Below are 16,219 nucleotides of genomic sequence, written 5' to 3'. Positions count from 1 at the left end.
TTCCCGATGGACCTAAAGATGCTTCGTTTCCGCATTTCGAGTCCAGTGGCATTAATTTTTTTTTACCCTGGAGAGGACTCTGCGTCGATTGCAGGTAAGGCATTTTTTTTTCCTAACGAATGGCTCATTACAAAATTGAGATGAAAAGAAAAAAGAAAAGAAAATTCTACAAGCATACAAAATGTAACTTCATACTAAATAGCTCTTGAGCACCCCTCAAATATGAAAAATAATGAGTTTTTATTCTTTGCTCACATTTTATAACTAACATATTTTTAATGCCGTCAAGTTGTTTCTTGACATGCAAGCTAATGAACACTAACCCTTAGTAAAACCTTTCTTGCCATCTAGAGGAAGAAAAAAAAGTGAGCTACATGACTCGGCAAAAAAAATACAATCAGGTTAATCCATTTGGGTCGACATAAGGTAAGCCATTATCTTTTTTGTTTTTATATTTAAATGTCTCGTGTTTTCTGTCCTATTGCTGTGTGTCACGTCATCCAACGCCTTTTAATATCAACTTGTTTTTTTTTTTTTTTTGCTCAATACCAAAGCTTGCTCTTGACCCCTGTTAGCATAGCATCTAACACAGCTAGCATGTATTCTTGAGCACAAACACTTTAGCCTAGCATTGATTTGCAACCCTGTCACTGAAAAAGGAGTTCTACTGAAATTCTAAAAAAATATATATACTTAATTTCCATGTAAAAGATTTATTCAGGAATATTTTTTTGAATATTTTCTGTTGTTCAGGTGTCTCAGTATCCAGCAGCCAAATTGGATTGATTTTGAAAAGATTAGCGCAGACTGTGACATCTATTTGACCCCGTTTGTTGAATACTGTGAAGCGATGTGTTACTTTGGCGTTTGAAGCAAAGCTGCAATATCTTGCCATCAGAATGTGCGGTACAAGATTGTTTTTACTCCACAGAAACAAGTCTTGAGCCCACTGACTCACGTTTGTGTTTACTGTACAACCCTGGCGGGAGGGTGGGCCCGTGGTTGGGCTGGCGTTCAGGAATGTAGTGCAGGAAGGTTTTTTTTTTTTTTTTTTTCAAATGGTGTTGCTCTCCCATCAAGTCCCATCCTCAACTTTACATTGAACTACTTTAAACACACCGCAATGCAAATTAGCACCTCATTTCTCGTACGGTAGGGCGAATAGACAGAGAGAAGCACACACATAGAAACACATTTTTATTCTGTAAAAAGTTTTATAAAATGAATATTGTACAAAAATAAAGTTTGCAGAGAGCTTTGGTTCTGGAACACGAAACGACAGAAAGCAAATCCTTGACAGTGAGGCTGATGTTGGCGCTGCTTTTCCTTTGCTGGCCTCTTTGAGCTCCCCACTTTTGCATCGCATTCTCAATTTTAGTTCTTAAAATACATACAAAATGCATAATTTATTATTATTTTTTGCCATAAAATGGCCGTAATACTGTACATCAACTCTGACACAAGTGGCAACCCTTAATAAACCCCCCCCCCCAAAAAAAAAAAAACAGGTTACACTTGAGCTTGTGCTGTTTATAGCAGGAGTTCTCAAACCCTTGTGGGGGCTGCAAAATAATTTTTTTCAGAACGAAAAGTATATTTCAGAGATATTTCTTAAAGAATAGTCGTCTTTTCCATAATGACAGGCACAATCTTGCAAGATTGTTTTATCTTTCAAATTCAATTGTTAAATCAGATTTTCTTTCCTTGTTAAGCTTTGACTCCAATATCGTAGAGTTGAAATATTACGATTTTATCATGAGAGAAATACGACTTTATTGTTACGCCAAAGACTTTTTTTTTCCTAAAAAAAACTGAAATCTTAATGCAATGTGACTTTTTTTTTCTTGAAAATTCTCGTCATTTAGAGATGCACATGATATTTATGTTTAATTAGTAATAGGATTATGAGTTGTTTTTTTCCCCCAAGACGTTTGAGAACCCCTGGTCTAAATAAGCAGGACGCATACGGGGGGCTTCTGGGAAGTCTCGGGAAGTTGTCATCTGGAAAAAACTTGTGGACCAAACAGAGAAGATGATCCAATTGATGAGGTATGCTGCGATAAAAGCAAGCTTTTTTTTTTTTCCTCCTCGGGTTTGGCCTAAATTCGTCCTTGTTGTGGATTTGTGTGTCTGTGTGTGTGGAAGAGTTGAGGGATGGATTACGCACTGTAAAGCTGCCTCGCTTGTTGCCGGGTGGGCACAGATACCTTGGTCCCTAATCCGTGGAAACGTCAAGACCCTCCCCGAGGAATCGTTCTTCCACTTGAAGCGCTAGCCTCTCCGCTCTGCCCTTATCCGGGATGTTGATATTCCCTCAATTGAACATGTTATCGCGTGTAGAAAACATGCAGGGACCCCTCCTCTCCCCTCCCATCCCCGTTGCGTCTTATTTAAAGGTTTTTGCTTTTGTTGGGACGTCACTTTGACGCTGACAGCCGTACAGTAGCGAGCGTCTCCCTTAAAACTGCCTTCGCCGGCGGGGGGGGGGGGGGGGGGGGTGTTTGCTTAAGACTCGTGTTAAAGGCGGATCACTTTCAAATCCTCTTTTCAGAGTGGAAGAGTGGGGGGGGGCTGCTCACCCCCCTCCCTTCGGTATGAGAAGAAGCATTTAGGATTCGGATCGCTGATTGGCAGGCGGCTCCTTTGACTCTGACGTCCTTCGACACCACTATTAAATTTTTGTTGTTGTTTTTTTTACCTTCTTGTAAACCGGTAGACACACTGCGATTCGCACATGTTCACGTGAAGGATAGACGAAGAAAAAGCCACCGAGCTAACAAAAAAAAAGAGTAAATAAAAAAAATGACGGATTCTGACCATTGGCTTCTTTTGGTCCAGAGTCTCTCGCTCCTTCCAGACAAAAATGTCTGCAAAATTGATGCATCAGAGATGTAAAAGACAACAGGACAAGGGGGAAAACGTAGATTTGATGTGTGAAAGGGGATTTTGACTCCACAGCTCCGGATGTTTCCACCTGGTCACGTGCCAAACTCTCAGGCTTTACTTCCTCCGTAAAGACAAACAAAAAGCCCAAAAAGTGGCGGGGTGAAAACAACAACAAAAAAAAAAAACATCTCTTACCATCGGATTCATTTGGTCCTGGGGCTTTATCCCCTTTCTCAAAATGTTTCTGTAAAACTGCCGAATCAGAGCGATAAAATGAGCAATGTCCAGATAAACCGGCAAATTGGTGGTCAACTTTGACCCACCGTCAACTACCTTTCACGCGGAACAAAGACAAAAGAAAAAGACACGTTGGGGCAGTTCCAGATGTTTCTACCTGGCCATGTGACAAACCACCTTACCTTGGCAATAAAGGCAGACAAAAAGCCACCAAGCTAAAAAAAAAAAAAGATTGATTGTTCGCTGCGTTTTTAGCCCCTTTCACACGGGATCTCACAAAATGCGTGCATCAGAGACTTTTCCTTTTTATGCTGAACATGACACAAGAGAATAAGACGGCATTTAATGTGTCCAAGTGTTTGCGCTATTCCCTCCGTCCTGCCTCTTTTACGTTTCTGATTCTACCCTCAAAGGACAGCAAATCCGCGGGTCGGTTTTGACGAGAAACAGTGACTGCCGTAAAAAAAAAAAAGAAGTGGAAAAAAAAATATTCTTGTTTTTGTAGTGAAATGGGGACTCATCTAAATCTAGCTTGTTTTTCGGGGGAGTTTGAATGGAGCAAGCTTCCAGAATGGATGCGAACGTGTTGACAGCGTCCAGGAAAAACCAAGCGTCTCAATAAATAAAGATAACAACTTGTGTCTCTAGCCAAATAAATAACAATAAGTTAATTCCATCTTAATAAATATACCTCTGACACACAAGCGTTTATATACTGTATATAGAGAGAGATATTTATATACAGTACGTCTAGATATTCATATGATGGGATGAATCCTTTTGTGCCTGAAAGAGTCCTCACCAAATAAAGAAAGAAAAGGATATTCCTGGGAGGCTTTCCAGAAGAAAGAAATCTTGGGGTTTTTTTGTGTTTTGTTTTTGGGTTTTTTTGTTCTTGTTTTTTTGTTGTTTTGGTTTTTTTAGAAAAGGCAGTTAGAAAAATGAGGAAATGTAACAGTATATTCTTTGTCAGCTCCATTATTTTTGAATGCGTCTCACACACAAGCGCACCTCTTGGCCGAGTGTTTCTTAAGCGTGTGGTAGACCACGTTATCGTCCAAGAAGGACAGGTCGTCGTCGAAGGCGACCGGCCGGCAACAGGTGCGAGAGGGCGCGTCCCTGTCCAGCTTGTTGCCGTGGCTGAGGTTGTTGAGGATCTTGTCGTAGTTGGTCTCGGCCTCGGCGCACGGGCCGCTGCAGTAGCGGAAGATCAGCTCCTCTTTGGTCTGGTATCCGAGACCCAAGTCCGTCACGTTGAGGTGAACCTCCTTTAGGAGGCAGCCTCGACCGGGTCGGGCCGACGTCCTCCCCCGACCCCGTTGGCTTCGTCCCGCTTTGCCTCCGCCAGCACCTCGGGTCCCGCCGCCTCGGTTGCGGCCTCGCTTCCTATCGCCGTTGTGTGGCCTTCCCTCGCCTCGTGTGTTTGCCGCCCCCCTGTGCCTTTGCTCCCGCTCCTTCGGGCCCCGGGACTCAGAAGATCGCCGCAGTCTGCCGATTGTCGCTTCAATGAAGTCCATGACATTGTCAAACTGCTCCGAATAAGGACTCGTTACGTCATCTGCAATACACATTGAATGGAAATGTTGACTTTCAACAGCTTGGAACTCAAAATTCTTTACACAAAGTACCATCCGAGAAAACCCTGCAAAAGTATGGAAATTCAAAGTTTAATGCGACAAAGCTGCATTTTGGTGAGTCTCGGGTCTTAAACTGGACAGTAATTTTAAATTGGACCCGTAAATTGTTTCTGTTGTTAATTCCCGCTTTTTTCCATTTTAGGCAGCTGGCTAAACTAAAGTATCTTCTTTCTCAGCGGCACTTTGAAACAGAAATTCATGCCTTCGCTGAATTGCTGTAATGCACTTTATTTTGGAGTCTGCCAATCCTCCATCATGTGTCTCCAGTCGGTCCAAAATGCTGCTACTCGCCTCTTGATTGGTACTCGTAAGAGGTAGCACATAACTCATACTCCGGCGTCCCTAGTTTAAAATCACTCCCATGGCATTTCATTAGGACTTGGAAAAAATTCTGGTCTTTGGACTCCAAAAGTTTGAGAACCTCCGGTCTAAATCTCTTTTCATGTTGTGCAAGGATGAAACGTTCATCTCGACTCCAGCTGCTTTCTATCTCCAAACAAAAACATGTGAAACCGAGCTAGCATATTAGCTTGCGCCATAATGCCACCGAGTAACAGCTGCCGCTGTTTTTTTTTGGTGCCCTCTTCAAAGGTTCCGACACCAGGAACTGATGTGTGTATTGTGAATTATTTAGAGGGAAGAAGACCATCATGCGCCGCCAACATCTGCTGACAAGGAGCAGGTCCAAAAGGCTTTTTGGACTCTCCCGCATGGCCGCACCGCACGTTGCTTCAATTACACGGCGATAACATGAGCATCTGCACTTCCCGCTCCATCATTTACGGAGACGTCGTTGTTTTCCTATGAAACAATTAGTCCATCTCTCGTTACATTCCTGCCGTGTCAAGACAAGTCAGTCTTTACGCATTGGGCAGGTCAGGAAGACACTCCTCATGCATTAATGAACACCCGTAGAGGGGCAGAGGGGAGGCAGACAGAGAAAAACGGATCGAATGTTCGAGTGATCAAAAGAGGACTAGTAATTCCGCGGTCGGCCACTAGATGGCAGCATACTATTATTAGCACCACAATTTGAAAGAAGAAGAGTAAAAACAGGAAGTGTTTCCAAAGGAGCCTATTTTTGGATTGTGAAATTGTCTTTGGGGCTGATTTTAGAAAACATGTTGGGGAATTACTATCGACGGATATTGCGAGATAAGTTTGTTTGTTTAGAAATAATGGGATTTGTTTACTGTAACCACAGAGGGATTGGTACACTCTAACACTTTTTTTTAAATCTTGTACATTGCTTTTGCTCTCTCTCAATATATCGTTTGAAATGTTTGTATTATTTCCAGTGTGTCTCAAGACTTTATAGCAATAAGTAACGGAAATGCTATAAATAGCGCTGAGGGAATATTTAAATAAGGTGTTTCTATAGCGCCGATTTAATTGGAAAACGTCGTACCCCCGTGTTTTTCCACATATGCCTTGACGCATCTCCAAAGTTGGCGCCATGGGAGTGAAAATTGTGAAGTGGGTCACTTGGTGGTGTAAATGCGGCCTTAAGCGTGACAGGCAGCGTGCACCTGCCGCCAGCCAGCACACTGCAACGCATTGCGCAAGTTGTGCTGCAACGAATCAGCACACAAACGCTATCAGAGCCAAAAACGCTTCCATTTCGACATTGGATTTTTTATTTATTTTTTTTCTCTCCCAACGCTGCTTCCCTCCAGTGTTGGTTCACACCACTGATTCACAATTTCACTTCATCGGTCCGAAAATGGTTTATTTACACCATATAATGTGTCTCAGCCATATATGATGAGAGGCAGAACAATTAAATGCTTCATAATAATAATAATAATAATATGAAAATCTGCAACATAGCTTTTAAAATAACCCTTCCTTGTGCTTTAACCACATTGAAAACATTTATACTTTAATATTTGCTAGAAAAAAAAACTGTAAAAAATATTTTTAAAAGACGTACTATTGGCTGATTAAATTGGTCGTCCATAAAAAAAAAAAAGAAAAGGAAAAATATCACAAGCCGATGATTCACACCTCGACGTTTGGTTTGCCATCAGATTTATTGGCGAGACGAAAGAAGTCTCAATATTGTGATGTGAGCCCACCGCAAGCAGTCGATGAGCCTCGCTCCAAAAGTTTCATTCCCTCGCCACCTCTTGGCCCCCATCGTGCCTCCTGGGTGAAGATGATCCAGTGTCACGCAACTCCAAACAAACGAAAATTCCTGCCCAGTGTGGCTGTTAAACGCACACGTAAACAAAAGGCTTCAAACTTTCCACTCCTGGCCGACGCGTGTTGGAGCTGCGAAAAGCGCGCCGTTGATTTCTGACTTGAGGTCGCGGAGGCGGCGGCGGCGAATGTAAACAGCGGAAGAGAGGCCAAGTGTTTGGCAAGCGTCCTCCACGCTCATGGTTTGGTTCATGAGAGGCGCCTGTTTTGACACGAGGGTGATGTAACGCGTCATAAAACGACAAACGACATACCCGACGGCCTTATCCTCGCGACGCTCTCCGCTGGACTGATAATGGTGGGAAATCTTCACCACTCCGCCTCACAATTAACCGGGCAACCTTTGCTGCTCGTACCTGCCGTTTACCCAATGGCCATCTTTTCCATGTTTAACCGATCGTGATTGAAATTTGGAATCAGCGACGTAATCAACAACTCATTCAATGCCAAGGATTTATTTTTTTTTTTTTGTCTTTTAAGCTCCAGGTGTGTTCAAGTCGCAGTTCGTAAAATTGTTAGCGTTACGACGACATCGCTAATTTCCATTAGCCTGTCAATGGCTTTTTGCATCATTTGTTAGCATTAAGCTAGCTGACATTTTTTAAACTAAATGATATAGTTGAGTTGAACATTTCGGGGGTTGAAATGGGGCTGAGCAATTGATGGAATTTTAATTGTGATCACAACTTTGGCAGCCACCCCTAAATGAACTTGATCGGCTGCAATGTTTCTTTTTAAAATGCAGGCTATGCGATATATCTTATCAAGCACTTTGTCAACCAATAGTCCGGCAACCAAACTGGCAAGAGCCCAAAGTTACTCAGCGGACTGCATGAGAGCGAGTCATGTCGAGAGAAGAAAGTACAGCAAAAAAAAATCGGGGTGGAGGAGCATTTTTCAAATAGTTATTCTGTTTTCAAATTTAATTTTGCTCGGAAACGAAGTCCAATAACAATGCAGACGTTTTTCCCAACTTGATGTATGATCAAAAAAATAATAATCGTGATTAGCATTTTGTCCAATTCTCTGTTGTTTTATGGACCAGTTTTACCGTAAACTTCAACTGGGACAAATGAACCGCTTGAAGCGAGCACGCTTTGCATTTTATTTGGGACTTGACTTTGCGAGTGAGGGCGCGACAACTTTGGAATACTTTGAAAACAACTACTTTAATTGTATTACTACAAATCCACCAAAGGAATCCTGTAATTAATTGTGTTTTAATAAGTTTAGTTGACTGAAATCATATATTCTCTATATGACAGATTTGTCACCCCAAAAGCGACGACGTGTGCACTTGTAATCCAGGTTAAATGCGTTCCTCGTTGCAGTTCACTCAAGTTTGGTGACTATTCGTTAAACGAACTGCCGCCAATGTTGTCCGTCTGTTTTTTAGCCCTCAGGCTACTTTGTGGTTCACATCGGATTACATAAAAGGCAGAAGGGTGGCGCTTACATTGATCCTCCATGGAGATCTCCTGCAGGTTGCTCTCGGTACTGCGCGTCAACAAGTTGTCCCCCTGGTCCTCCGTGGACTGGCGTGCAGAATCAGAGTAGCTGGCGGGGAACAAGGTCCTCTTGGCTGGCTGGGTGCTTTGGTAGAGAGGCCGAGTAGCGACAGAGCTCAGGAGCAACAAACACATGGCCGCCACATCCCATAAATTCATTTTAGACTCAGGTCCTATGAGGAGAGCTGCAAGGCAGGAAGCAGATAAAACATGTGACATGTTGTCAACAACCTATCGAGTCCCGGACGCAATGTGGGGGGCGTGATACGTTTTTTGTGGAACAAAATATGTTTGCTCACAAAATACACATTTGTGATCATGAATGGGTGTAACGTGATTAGAAAAATCGAATAAAATAAATACTCATTTGTGGGAGCAAAATACTGACTGTCCAGAAATTTGATGATTATTATTCATGTGTATTTTATGCAACTTCCCGGCTGCAAGTTTTGATGTGCACCTTAGATCTCATACGTGCCCACCAAATAGAAAGTGAGTATTTCATCAATATTGTGGCCAACCACCTTCCCATCCCGAGTCGTGTCTGTGGCTCTGCAACAACCACTTTAAAACAAACAGAATTGAACTTCAGGTCGTGTTGTCATTTGAATTTTGGTGCGTAAAAGTCAATTATGAGTTAAATACATATTTGTTCATCTTTCTAACGTCCGGGAGAAACAGAGAGTGACAGCTCGAGCATGTTACAATAATCCGACACCTGTTGCCATTCAAAAAACCGTCCCACATTTCACACTTCAGTCCATTTGTGAGTAAACTGAGATGAATTCATCATTAGTTTAGTTTTCACACTTTTTTTTTTTGTTCGGTCGTTTGCCCATATCCTGCTGCAGGATCCATTTGAAAGTGAAAAAAAAAAAATACACGACATTGTCCGAGTGGAGATTAGGAGGAATTTAGGGAATCACCTTGTTCGTGTAGCAAACGAACTAAAAGTCATTCCAAGATCCTAATAGCTGAATTTTGAAAGTTCAGTTTGACTTCAAGTGTTGAGCAATTGTTTTGCATGAACAGAAAAGGGGCAAACGATGTTATTCGTAGTGGCGATGTTCCGATGTGCCTCCCTGAATATCAAATTAGGCGGAGTTGGACACGCTCACCTTAAAGATGGCCCATGCAGACCTGCACCTCGCTGCGGTTAAAATCCAAACGTCATGTTGTCCTCAAGTGTATCCAAAAAAAAAAAAAAAGAAACAGAAATCCTCACTTGTTAGCGCGGCAATTTATGTCCACTGGTGGAAAAGATCAGCCGAAATGTCCCACACATCCAGAACGTGTGTGTGCACTTTGGACCTCGGGGACCAATGAAACGCAAAGTGCTCCACGCTGAGAATCCCAAAGGCGCAATTTCCCACTCGGCGGTTGGAAAAGGACGCACAAATTGTTTGTATTCCCGCCGTCTGGAAGTTCCTGGACGCGCCGTCACATCGTGCGCACACACAAGAGCGCCGAGGGTCGAGCGCTGTCCATGTCGTCCTCGCGTGGGTTTCTCGTCCTCATCGCGCAGCCGAGCAGCGCCGAGCCGCGCTCCGCGGGCACTCCGGAGGGATTTATAGTCCGGCGCGCGCTCGGTGTCCGCCCCTCTGGGAGAACAAACAGCGTGAAAGAGCGCGCGGGCATGCGTGCAAAGACACTACACGCCCGCTACACACATGGACGCACTTGACGCCAATCGACTTTCCCCACTGCGATGAGTGGAAATGCGATCATCAGATCCAGCCACAACCCCCCCCTCGAATGTTTTTTTTAATTTGTTGTCATAAGACATCACTCTATAGTACTATAGTAAAATCATAATTCAGTAGCATGCGGTGCATACCTCGGCCACAAGGGGGCGAAGCTCACGCCGAAGTACATTTATGAAGTACACCTGTTTATTCCACTTTGACATGCAGGTAAAGACATGAGAGATGTTATGCCTTTGGTGGCAGAGAACTCAACTGAACTCACTTCACACCGCCAAGATGGTAAACAATTTATCAAAAGCTGTAAAGTGTTCATTGTCACTTTCAGTTGAAGCGGAGTGCCAAAATATTTGAACACAAACGGTGGAGCAAATGCACATAAGCTGCACCATTTGTGTTCAAATATCAGTCAGTCATTTAAAGGCAATTAGGGATGCGGCTTTTTTTAGCGCACATGTAGTGTTTCACATTATGTCTTAGCATTAAGCTTGCGGAATTATCTAAGACATAATGTTTTGGTTAAATACACCGCATGTAATTCTTTTGATTGTTTTTTTTTTGTTTTCATTTCATTTGGATCCCAACACAACCAGTTTGGTGATTTGGTGCATTTCTTTGGCCACTTGCGGCAAAGCGCAATTGAATGCATGAAGATAATTTACTGTGAAGCCCCACCCACCAAGCCTTCTGAAACGATGGTTACGCCCCTGACCGCCCACCCTCACAGGAGCCCCCTGTTTGGAGTTTTCGGATATCTGGGGGATTATGTCACACATCCCCTTGTCCTTGGATTTGGATGTCAGCATGTGGAATGTGATCCGGGCATGATTGGAACCTCATCACTGGCATCAAGTTCCCGTTCTGCTTGGCTTCTTGCTGTCGGCTAAATGGAATGTTTAAGGTTATGTAAATATGCAGCTTTCCAAAACGGCATGCTCGCCATCTCTGCTGCTTTAAAAAAAAAAAAAAGAAATGGTTAGGAAGCAACAGTTTTGGGGAGTGGGTCGGGGAGATGTAGCTTGGGGGTGTAAAGAAATGCAATAAAATTCTGAGAGAAAAGCGCCATCTGGTGGGTCCTATTGCAGACCAGTCACTGACTTCTTGTTACCGATAACTCCTGTTTTGACCGTTACTCAGGTTTTAATGATCCATAAGTGTCCGAAATTCCGGTCCTTATTTGTTTTGTTACAATGTGACTCATCACACGTAACCATGAACAAGCGTGTACCTTTCGAGGAAGTCTTCAGATTTCACTTAATTGTATCAAAGACGTCTCGTTAACTGGGTCACGTCGACGCTACAATTCCATCTGCCGAACGAGCTCCGACTCGGTTGCCGTCGGGATGATCGTTCCTGTTAAGACACGTTTTTCCTTACGGGATCCCGGCGTGCCGTGCCCTCTTCGTGAAGGTCTGCGGGGTGCTGAGCCAAATGCTCATTGTACGAATTCCTCGCTGTCAAGTTCTCACACGGCCGCATTCAGTCGGATGACAGCACTCATTTGATATTTATTATGCGCCTGTAATTTGCCTTGCAGGGCTTCTTTTATGATTTTTTTTCCGATGCTAATTGTTTTCTCCCATTGCTGCAAAGAACACACTGTTGCTTCTTACGATTGACGCCGGCCTGCTGTGCATTTTCTACTTGGGTCCTTCAGTGAGGTCTTACCCAACACGTCAAGTTGAGTCCACCTCCCAATACCACCACTAACAAATTGCAATTAAAAACCGTCAATTCTATACAAAAAACGCAATTTCAACCCCGCCTACTGCCGGAAGACGCCCGCGACCCTTTTGAGGAGAAATGGCTTGTATATTGGATGAATGGACGGGTCATAATCACCGTCGATACATTTCATTTAGCGGACGTATTAATAACCGTGCCTCAGATCAAACTGCTCTGACCGATGGGGTTCCACAGGAGTCAATCCCGGGACCCTTATTGTTTAAGTACGAGCGGTGGCTATGATTTAGGACCGGTAGCCGGTAGCAACCTTTGGTTGTTCTGTATTCCGAAATCAGAAAAAGGGCATAGAAGAGACGAAGATGAAAATGTTGTCGTTCACTTTTTCATTTTGGCCGACCCTCAATGACGCGATATGTCACCACCGTCTTAGATGTGTCAGGCTTATTTCGGGGCGTCCACACTGAGGCTACATTGTCGGTCAGCCAGAAGTTTGTGACTCGCTCATGTGTCATACGAGACCCTCTGGCGCAGCTGGGACCCTCGGACAACAAGGCCGTTTGACATGAAATCGTCAAGTAGCGAGCGGAAGCGTGACTAAAACCAAAAGCACGACTTCAGATGTGCCATACATCTTTTGCCCAGATACAATTGTCGTTTGGCAAAAATGGGCAATTTCCTGAGATCGGCAAGATCCATTTCTTGTAGACGATCGTCTTTGTCATGTTTGGTGGTTGGCGTGGCTTGATGAAGTCCGTTGTTGTGTTTTGGCTTCTTCCGATTGCATTTTTCTGTAAATTGCCAGACAAGGTACTTTGAAAGACTTCCGAATTCAAATGTGAAAAACGGCCATTTGCCACGCATTCGTCTATTTTATTTTGTTTTCTTAGCAGGATTTAGGAAGTTACTATGTGCGGCAAGTTGTGTCATCAGGCATGCACACAAAGCATGGCAGCAGGAAGTCCAGTCAGCCGCTCCATTATTAGGACATGTCATCGTCGAGATGTGGCACAGCGCCAGATGCCCGAGCCATTGTGGCACTCGGGTCGGCGCCGCGCTTCCATCTGTTTCGCTCATTGCTCAGACCTTTCAGCCGCGGCCTCTTAGAAAGTATGCTCGCAAAAATACACACTTGCGTGTGTGTGTGTGTGTAAATGAGATCACTTGGTACTATCAAAGCTCATGCAGGACTATGACACGGTTAAAAATAGCAGAGAGGAAGTAAGGTTATATCGCTCACACGACGATACTAAAAGCGTTGAGGGGAGGAGCTTGCGGAGCCCGTCCAAGCGCGGTGCACACGTTCCGATATTTAACATCTTAAGCCATTTTCAAAATCTGAGAAACCCCACATGATGAGGACAAAAAAATGGCAAGTGTGTATGTTGCGGTGACCAAAATCTTTTATCCTCAAATTCGGCCCAATTATCGGGACGTGTGTACGCCGCTTTAGAAGATGGCGCCAAATGTGCTTTTTCGGGCGACAATACACTCCCGCATGACTTCCTGCAGGGCGTGTGAAGAACTTTGTATTGGTCAAGGGTGAATTATCACCCCGGCAGTGAGTGCGACTCCACTAATCTCGGTCCCACGGACCACTGGCGTTCACCGAGTCACAGTCGAAATGAAGTCAAGTTTGCTTTTCCGTCATCGTGATGGGAGAGAAATGACTGGAGATAATATTGGGGAGGAAAGTTTGGAGTCACCGTGTCGCCGGCTCTCTACTGGAAAGCCGTTCGTCAAGATGCCCACCCTGCGCCGTCCTCGAGGTGGCGCGGTGTCAAGACTTTGCGGCGGCTTTATGGTGTTTAGTCTTCAAAGAGCGGCCGTCTACCGTCTTACTAAACAAATAGGAACGCTCAAAAGACGAAAAGCTCCTCCGGGTGGAAGAGCGTCGCGTTTGATACGAGTGTCTCGTCTTACGGATTGGGATAGCGCTATTTTTATTATAACCTTTGCCAGTGGCGATTTTTCGTGAGCGGAAAGTAGGGCAGTGGCCCATCAGATCCAGCAGGTGGCACTGTGGTGAACATTTTTTTTTTTTTGGCTTCTATTCCGTTACGTACGGGGGTGCATTGAGATATAAATGAAATTTGCTTCCGTGACTTTGCTTGTTCCTCAAGTCATCTTTTGCCAATTTTGTGTGTATTTACGCGAAAAGCAAAATTTTAAAATTTAGCGCTAGGCCCATTTATTTATTTATTTATTTTAAGCCAATGCCGAGTTTGATATTTGGCAGAATAAAGCCGATCGATTCATTAAAAAATATATATAATGAATGAAATAACTTCTTTTTGGGTCCTTTATAACTAATCGTAAATTAAATATTTACAATACTTTGTCCTTTGATGTTTGTTGAACTTTACAAGGTAGAGAATGATTTTAAATGTTTGAATATCATTATCTTTGTCTTATGTTGTAAAGCATTACCGTGCACAATGAATAATGGCAGATTTTAAAAGAAATAAAATGGGCCAATTCATCAGTCCGCCCTCATGAAAACAAAAAAATGACGTCATAATTAAATAGAATACCGAGCAGCAATTCAATTGTCACTTCAACGGCACTTAAGCGAAGACTTTTTATTTTTGGTGATTTCAAGTTTAATGCAGAAAAGCAATTTGATTGAAATGTCAAAAAGCGCTTTGAAAATGCCGATTGTAATTCTTTCTGATCTTACGTTCAACACAAAAGTTAACCTGAAGCCTGCCTGCCAAAACGCCAATTGCTCTTTCGCTAAAGTCACAAGGTCACTCGGACGCAAGAAGCAAACGAGGACGATGTCTTTGCGAGCCAACGTCCCGGAGTGACAGCGGCGACACTCGGATCCAGTTCCCCGTCCTAATCCCGCCTGGTATGTGTTGAGAGCGCTCGCATCCACCGCAGGCCCCTAAATCATCCTTTTCTTCGCCTTACTCCGAACATCCAACCCGGCGACAGAAACACAATGCTAGACTCGTGTTCCTCGTTCATCTCGCACGAATGCGACGCGACGCACGGACATATTGGCACCTGGTGCCAACGGGCCTGTGAGAAAGAGAATCCGCACATGCGGCCGGTCATACCGGCGCGTAATCACGTCGCCGAGTTGATCAGAGCGGCATGAGCGCATTGTCGCTAAATCACGTCATGTTGTCACCTTGGAGCTCGTTCCCAGAAGCAGCTATTGATATCGTCACAACCGCATCTCCGATTGGCATCCCCCCCCCCCCCCGTCGACGACACCGATGAGGTTACGTATCCCGTGCCGTTTGTTAGCAGCGATTACGCCAACGCGGCGACGACCATCTCGCAAAAAATGCTCATCCGTGGTGTGAAACTGTGAACGTCCACTTTTAGAACATCTTCAAGGAACTCCAGTCAGTTGATTGATTCAATTCAGGGAAGTGAACCCTTCTCTCATGCGCCGTCGGGTCATAGCGACTTGTTTCAAAGTTCAAAATCCAAGAATTGGATTTGATCTGACCGTGTTCTGTATTTCAAAATTGACGACGATCAGCTTTTTTTTTTTTTTTTTTTTTGCATTTTTTTTTTACACATGAACAAAAATTGAAACAATTGAAAAAAAAACTAATAAAATAATGATGGACACTCTACTGGAGGACAAAATTTTGTAAAACCGTCAAATGTTTTGCATGTACTCTAAAATGTTATTTTTGTAAGCGTTAAAGGACCACAAAATAAATATTTCATTCTTTACATGTATTTTTTTAATTAATAGGTTAATTATCGGAATTTCGATTTTGCCAAATATCGGGATGTGCCTCACAAAATCCATATCTGTCATTATTTACATTCTCTTACATTTCGTCATTATGAAATGATTTTATCAACAATATAAAGGAGTGCTAACTTTCTTTTTTTTTCTTTTGCGGCACTGGAACAGAATATTGGTGACAGAAAATAGCCGAGGAAAGGCCCCCCCCCCCCCATCAGCCAAGAGGCGAACGCCTCACCCAAAATATAAAGCGATCGATCGATCAGCTGTCACGTGATCATCAAATAACGAGCGCGCCTGAAAAGCAAAAGCTTCTCGTTCTAGAAGAAAGCGAAGCGAAACAGTGGCAGCCTTGACCTTTGCCTCCTGAACGGCGTGTTACAAGCGACTTTGAATAACACACAACCGAGTGGAAACGATTGGACTTGATGCCACAATAATCTAATCAGTCGAGGTCATGGGAAACGCCGCTTCCAAGGTCAGAGAAATTAGCGATAGCTACCGGTTGTATAAGCGCGTCCCCGCCTTGGGCGGTCCGCTTAAGTTTTGGAGCGCAGATTAAATATTACAACCTCGGCAGCACGCTGTTTTGCCTTCGAACAATCGTCGTCGTCGTCGTCGCGTTGCTGTTTGTTTGCTAATCTC

The 16,219-nt window shown here is 43.7% G+C and overlaps 2 protein-coding genes across 3 annotated transcripts in view; one reads left to right on the top strand and one right to left on the bottom strand.

Moving 5' to 3' along the window:
• The first annotated feature begins 360 nt into the window (after window positions 1-360).
• Window positions 361-16,219, top strand: part of opn4xa (opsin 4xa) — a 31,806-nt gene continuing 15,947 nt past the window's right edge. Inside the window, exon 1 of the mRNA XM_088281782.1 lies at window positions 361-426. The gene's annotated coding sequence lies outside the window, so the exon portion shown is untranslated. The remainder of the gene's footprint in view (window positions 427-16,219) is intronic.
• Window positions 2,499-9,989, bottom strand: gdnfa (glial cell derived neurotrophic factor a). Of its 2 annotated transcripts, XM_088281623.1 has the most exons (3): window positions 9,589-9,989; window positions 8,419-8,655; window positions 2,499-4,681 (listed from the first exon to the last, which is right to left on the bottom strand). In XM_088281623.1, the coding sequence occupies exons 2-3, from the start codon at window positions 8,627-8,629 to the stop codon at window positions 4,119-4,121; spliced, it is 774 nt and encodes a 257-aa protein (XP_088137749.1). In that variant the 5' UTR covers window positions 8,630-8,655; window positions 9,589-9,989; the 3' UTR covers window positions 2,499-4,118. The 2 variants fall into 2 exon arrangements, with proteins under 2 accessions (XP_088137749.1, XP_088137748.1); XM_088281622.1 differs by lacking the exon at window positions 9,589-9,989 and having other exon boundaries at window positions 8,419-8,689.

Source organism: Idiotropiscis lumnitzeri, chromosome 18 (genome assembly GCF_059441095.1).
Source record: "Idiotropiscis lumnitzeri isolate Australia: NSW breed Sydney's pygmy pipehorse chromosome 18, RoL_Ilum_1.0, whole genome shotgun sequence".
Taxonomy (NCBI): Eukaryota; Metazoa; Chordata; class Actinopteri; order Syngnathiformes; family Syngnathidae; genus Idiotropiscis; species Idiotropiscis lumnitzeri.
The sequence above is the reverse complement of the archived record's forward strand: the minus strand, read 5'-3'. Positions and strand labels throughout refer to the sequence as shown.

Bases quoted from the DNA above. Each gene is read 5' to 3' on its own strand.
- gdnfa (XM_088281622.1), bottom strand. From the start codon at position 8,689: ATGTCACATGTTTTATCTGCTTCCTGCCTTGCAGCTCTCCTCATAGGA. The intron at 4,682-8,418 runs GTAAGCGCCACC...TGTGTATTGCAG, and splicing joins GATCTCCATGGAGGATCAAT to ATGACGTAACGAGTCCTTAT.